Below are 6,071 nucleotides of genomic sequence, written 5' to 3'. Positions count from 1 at the left end.
TATCAAAAGCTAGATGTTAGCAGGTTTTAGCAGTTTTTTTGGGCAGTGGGAAAGAGGCTTTATTTGCATGTTCTTTATAGAAATTATAGAATTACAATAAGGAAACTGTATCCTTTTTTTGTTATTTTTATTTAGGGGTTAACATACTGGCCAAGCATTGCTGTCTGGTCAACATCACTTACATCACGGGACTTATCATAGGCAACTGAATAAGCCGTAGCTGAACTGATGTCCATAATCAGCCGGCTGGGGATGTTTGTAGCCGTTTTAATGGCTCTTTTACAGTCTTTGCAGAGAGGGGAGCTATCTTAAGCTGTAAGAGTTATCTAAAAATGTAATCCCCACATATTTGTCTAAAATGGGGAAATTAGAATTTTAGCTTGAGTGTCCAAGGGGACTGACTCTCTCTTGGAGCCAGCTTCATGTGGCCATTCAAGAAACTGCAGTTTCTAGTACTTCATGTTGTCTTCATTTTTAGCCCCAGAGGAGGGGCAAAACATCACCTTTTGCTAACCATAAGGAAGAGAATACAAAAATAATCTCAAGTGAAATGTATATTAGGCCCTACCCTTTGTTTTACTTATGCCCTAATGGGTGGTGTGCAACATTCAACAAGTCAATAAAAGGAGTTGACACTGGATCCGAAAAAGGGTAAATGGGGAGAAAGTCATGTCGACGTTTTTAGATGTAAACCTGTTTTTGCTTGTTTATTTCATATTGTATTGTTCCTACTTTTCCTCTGCTATGCCTTCTCCTCTTTATCCCACCTACTGCAATTTACAGGGATTGTTTCATCTAAACGGGATGCACAAGACTGGAGATGTGGTTCTTGGTGGGCTGTTTGATCTGCACTTCTTTTCTGTTTTTCCTGACCTGTCCTTCACCTCAGAGCCACAACAGCCAACTTGTCACAGGTCAGTCTGTCAGAGAAACAGCAAAAAGCAGAAACTAGGGGAAATCAATCTTATTACTTAAATACACTTTATATAATAAGATTTTACTCTGATATGTTTGTGTATTTATGCTATTTTATCATTCTTTTACAGTCTCTAGTTTTTGTTCAAGTATAATAGCTGATCTTAATAATTACTGCAAATCAGCTGGCTAATTGTTTGTGAAGTCTGCAACTGTGTATGTACATGTCAGCAAATTGACTGTTTCATGGATTGTTTTGTCCATTATTTTTTTGTGTTAGTTTTGATATTTTTGGATTCAGGCACGCTCAGGTGATGGTATTTGCTATTGAAGAGATCAACAAAAACACCAACCTGCTCCCGAATGTTACTCTGGGATACAGTCTTTATGATAGCTGCAACGCACTAGGAATTGGGTTCCGTGCAGCGTTGTCATTAGCCAGTGGTCGAGAGGAGCAGATTAAATTAGATGAGAACTGTACAGGAAACCCTCCAGTTGTAGGAATTGTGGGTGATGCTTCCTCTACACGTTCTATTGCCATTTCCTCTGTCTTAGGTTTGTACAGAGTACCTATGGTAAGTTTTCCACCCTCATTCATTTGGAACATTTTGATTTCCTGGTATTTTATGGCAAATATAGACATGGACTAATCACACTAATCAACAAAAGCTTTGAATGTTTTTAGGATGCTCAGTCTGTCTTTCACAGGTGAGTTATTTTGCCACATGTTCGTGCCTGAGTGACCGGCAAAAGTTTCCATCCTTCTTTCGGACGATCCCAAGTGATGCTTTCCAGGTGACCATCTATTAGCAGGATAAATACTCATTCAGAAAAGCATGTGCAATTAATCATTCAAAGAAAGAACATCACTGTACTGGCATGAGAAATATATTTGCGTGGTTCAAAGTCATATTGTTTGTGTCACTGGAGCTTTTTGGTCTCAGCTGACAAAGCTGAAAGGCAATATTGTATTAAACAATGCAGGAACCTGTTTGACAGCTTTGCTACAGCTTTGCCTCTTTTTTTTTTTTTTTTTTTTTTTTTTAGGTGCGTGCTATGATTCAGATTCTCAGGCACTTTGGCTGGACTTGGGCAGGTCTGCTGGTCAGTGATGATGATTATGGACTCCACGCTGCCCGATCCTTTCAGTCTGACCTCGCTCTGTCAGGTGGAGGCTGTCTGGCCTACTTAGAGGTTTTGCCCTGGGGCAATGATCCAGCTGAACTAAAAAGGATTGTGGATGTGATGAGGAAATCTACTGCTCGTGTGGTCATTGTGTTTGCACATGAAAATCATATGATCAACCTCATGAAAGAGGTTGGGCTTGAAAAACAACTTAGTCACATCAAAAGATTTCGGTTACAATAAATTATTATAACAAATAGATTTAATTATCAATGATACATCTCATTTATTAAAGGCACTGCATAGTTTTAGAGTAAGGTGATGACATGATTATGACATGTATCAGTTAACTCCGAATACTATGTAAAACACAGGATTCCACCAGTTTATGAGTTAAGTAAATCGAGATATCAGCCATGTCATGACAATATGAATTTATATGTTTTTATAATGCACTTCACAGGTGGTGAGGCAGAATGTGACCGGCATTCAGTGGATGGCCAGTGAAGCCTGGACTTCAGTTACTGTGCTTCATACCCCCCAACTCATGCCATACCTGGCAGGCACTTTGGGCATTGCCATCCGTCAAGGACACATACCAGGATTAAAGGACTTCCTGTTACAAACATGTCCTGAGATACGACACAACAGATATGAAAACAACCTGGTAAGAGTTTATCTTTGAAAAAATTGATCTGTCTGTAAGAATAGTATAGTATTTTCATTATTTATAACACACGGTCTTAAAGTAATGCCGTTGCTGTAACTACATTTATAGCAAAACATTATGGCATGGCGCATGCAGCGCATCGGACCTGTGGGACTACACCGCATGCACGCGCATGTAACTCTTGGAGTCCCTAACACAACACAGGCTTCGTGCCGGCTGTAGTAATGGATATTTTTGAATCATAGTTCATCATTTTAACCATCTTACAACACATCCATATGCTGTTGGCTGTAAAGCCTGTAATATGGATGTCTCACCGTGTCTGTATCACAGACCGTATATACAGTCTACAGTCTGTATTCAAACAACCGGTTATCAGTAAGCAGCACGGAGCATTAGTGACAGTTATTAAACAGTACTGAACGTAGTATTTACTTAAAGTTGAGCTGTGTAATAATACACAGGGCAATGTTACAAGGCACCACCTTTTATTATATTTTTGTGGGCACATTTTAATTCTGTAAATTTATTTTTTTCAGGCTGTGATTATGATATGATTCCCTGATAAATTGTATGTATATTTATGTGTGTGTGTGTGTGTGTGTGTGTATAGAAAGATAGATATACCATTATCTGATTATTACGGAAATATTAAAACCGTCAGCACCGCTGTTGCTGTACCGCCGATTAGCCACTGTTGGTAATAAGCTAAACTACTACAAGAGGAATGCTCGTGACCAAGTGCTGTTTGCTTCGAGCACTAGGGTCATCTGTGTGAGCGAGCGAGTGAGTCGGAGTCAGTGCTCCAGTCACATGACCACACTCGGCCGTGCTCGGCTGTTGTTAATCACTAGTACGCATGCTCTATGAGCGACTAGATCTAGGTATTTTACACTTTTCTAAACCCGGAAAAAGAGTTTTCCCCTGCTTCATGCGCCACTCATAGGAATGAATGAATTCCCACCCCCATGGCTGTATCCAGATTTATAATCGATCTATGACATGGAATGGCTGCAAGCTGATTTTCCATGGAGTTGCAGCGGCTTGCTTCCAGCACCCAGCCCATAAGACTGAGCTCTTCACACTGGACGCACCACGGCACCCAGTCCCACTTGCTATCTGCAGCACTTGTTCAGCCAGTTATCATTCTGAACTTGTAAAATAATGCTTTTTTATCAGTGGTTTTGGCATAAAAGTGCACCTTTTGTGAGCACATGAAATGCTACTGGACAGCACCGGGTGAGAACGTGGCCAGACAGAACCAATTGCGGTGTCATTATTCGCTGCCAGATGGCTGGATGGCTGGATGGCACCTGCCACGTCTGCCCACCACACGCACAGGCAGCGTCCCTTGAAAATCTAACGGGATGAAAACCCATCGCAGGCGCATGAAATGTAGTAATGACGTAACATACCTAAGGAGTGTGAGGCCATCTATAGTGTGGGTGGGAGGGGCAGTGGAAGGGTTGAGCAAACTCGATATTTGATGCAGGAGTCTGGTGTTCACTTCCCATTTGATTGTGATGGTTTGGGTTTTTCTTTAACCTTACCATGTTTCTTCTGTCCCTAATTCTATCCTTCTGTGACTTTGTCACATAAACCTAACCATCCATGGCAGTATGTTTGGTCAATGACATCCCAGAGTTGGTTAGCATGTGCTGTTGTTGTCTTAACATAACCACATGCAGCATCAGATCCCACGATGTGCATTTGTTGCCATCATGGTAGCAGCATAGCGCAACCTAAAGAGCAGTTACAGAAGGACACCCAAACATGATATTTAGATCAGTCCAGTGCAAAGCTGCAATCCGAGACGATTTGCAATGAGAACATGTTGGATACTTCCCCTGTCTGGTCTCTTCTGTGACCTCTAAGCGAATTGTGCAGGAAAACACACTAATAATCTGTTACGAATGATATAAAGACTATATTAGATAAGACGTCAATGATCTGATTATGATAAATGATAAAATATGCGTCTAATGCTTCCATGTTTCTTAGATCTGTCTGAACAGAGAAAAGGAAAACAGAGAACAAAGGAAAACACACCAAGACCGACACACACACACACACACACACACACACACACATGCACACACACACACACACAATTACACACAAGCCAAAAATAGAGACAGAGACAAACAAGTAAGCAGAGAGAGAGAGAGCTCTTCATGTGATTAGAACATAGCAGAAAAGCACAATCTCCTGCTGACTGGTGTAAATGGCCAGGTGACTGCTGACGGGCAGCTGTGCAACAATCAGGACATTTTTTCATCCAGTGTGAACCCAGCATCAGTCTGCAGAGCCCTGAATCCCCACCCACACCACTGCACGGAGCGCTGTTTGCGTGTTTATTAAAATTTGACTATGTGTTTATATGTTTCTCTTATGGATGAGCACACCACAACAAATTCCAAATCAAATGTGGTGGATGTGGCAATAAAAATTGATTCAACAGGTCCATGGGTCCCTTGCAGTACAGGGACAGTACAGACAGACAGAGAGTCCTTCCTTTTTAGTTAAATGAGCTTTTCTGCTTTCAGCTGCGTTTCTGTTTTACAGGCTAATTTGACCTGTTTCCTTTTGGGAAAGTGTTTTAAAATGTTCTATGTTTAAAATGAAAATAGTTCAACAAAGTTGCCAGTGGGGAGAATGCTAGAAGAGTCTGCCTGTCTTTCAACACTTGCACTTTTCTCTATTCAAAATGGCTGAACCGAACAAACAAAGAAAACATATCATTATGCATTTGGGATGTGTTTCCCCTATCAAACTCACACTGAAAAGTGACTCCTAAACCAAGGTGTAACTGTGTCATATGTGTAATGTCACACACTTATTTTCAATACATTTCATGTAAATCAGTTTTGGGAATACACATTTCAGTTTAGATCTGCACCATCTCCATCAAGTGGGCTAGAAGCTGGTGGATCACTATGCACTGAGCAAGAAGATCTAGAGAATGTGGCCACAGAGTACTTGGACATTTCAGACCTCAGGTCTGAGTATAATGTGTACAAGGCTGTGTATGCCCTGGCGTACGCTCTTGATGACATGCTGCAGTGCGAGCCAGGGAGAGGACCTTTCAGTGGGCACAGCTGTGGCAATTTGCAAAGACTGGAGCCATGGCAGGTGTGACATCATTTCACACAAGCACACACACACACACACACCATACATAGTTTATATGGTCAAATGCTATGCCTTAATATTTCTTACATTTCTTACAGAGTGCATTTTAGGGTTTTATGGATACGTGTTTTATGGAAAGATAGATTGGTTTTATTTTTGGCTGTCCCTTTTTCTGAAATCCTTAGCTTGTGTATTACTTGGAAAAGGTCAACTTCATCACATCGTTTGG

The 6,071-nt window shown here is 41.1% G+C and overlaps 1 protein-coding gene across 1 annotated transcript; it reads left to right on the top strand.

The window, feature by feature from the left end:
• Positions 1–783: 783 nt before the first annotated feature.
• Positions 784–6,065, top strand: LOC121940731 (extracellular calcium-sensing receptor-like; the record flags this gene model as incomplete). The annotated part of the gene is made up of 7 exons (XM_042483432.1): positions 784–914; positions 1,196–1,490; positions 1,624–1,710; positions 1,963–2,232; positions 2,504–2,707; positions 5,576–5,842; positions 6,028–6,065. Coding segments are annotated over exons 1-7 (1,271 nt in total), but the record flags the coding sequence as incomplete, so codon positions are not given.
• Between the last annotated feature and the right edge of the window lie 6 nt (positions 6,066–6,071).

Source organism: Plectropomus leopardus, unplaced genomic scaffold, assembly GCF_008729295.1.
Source record: "Plectropomus leopardus isolate mb unplaced genomic scaffold, YSFRI_Pleo_2.0 unplaced_scaffold9329, whole genome shotgun sequence".
Classification (NCBI taxonomy): Eukaryota; Metazoa; Chordata; class Actinopteri; order Perciformes; family Serranidae; genus Plectropomus; species Plectropomus leopardus.
This window is presented reverse-complemented; position numbering and strand designations above follow the sequence as displayed.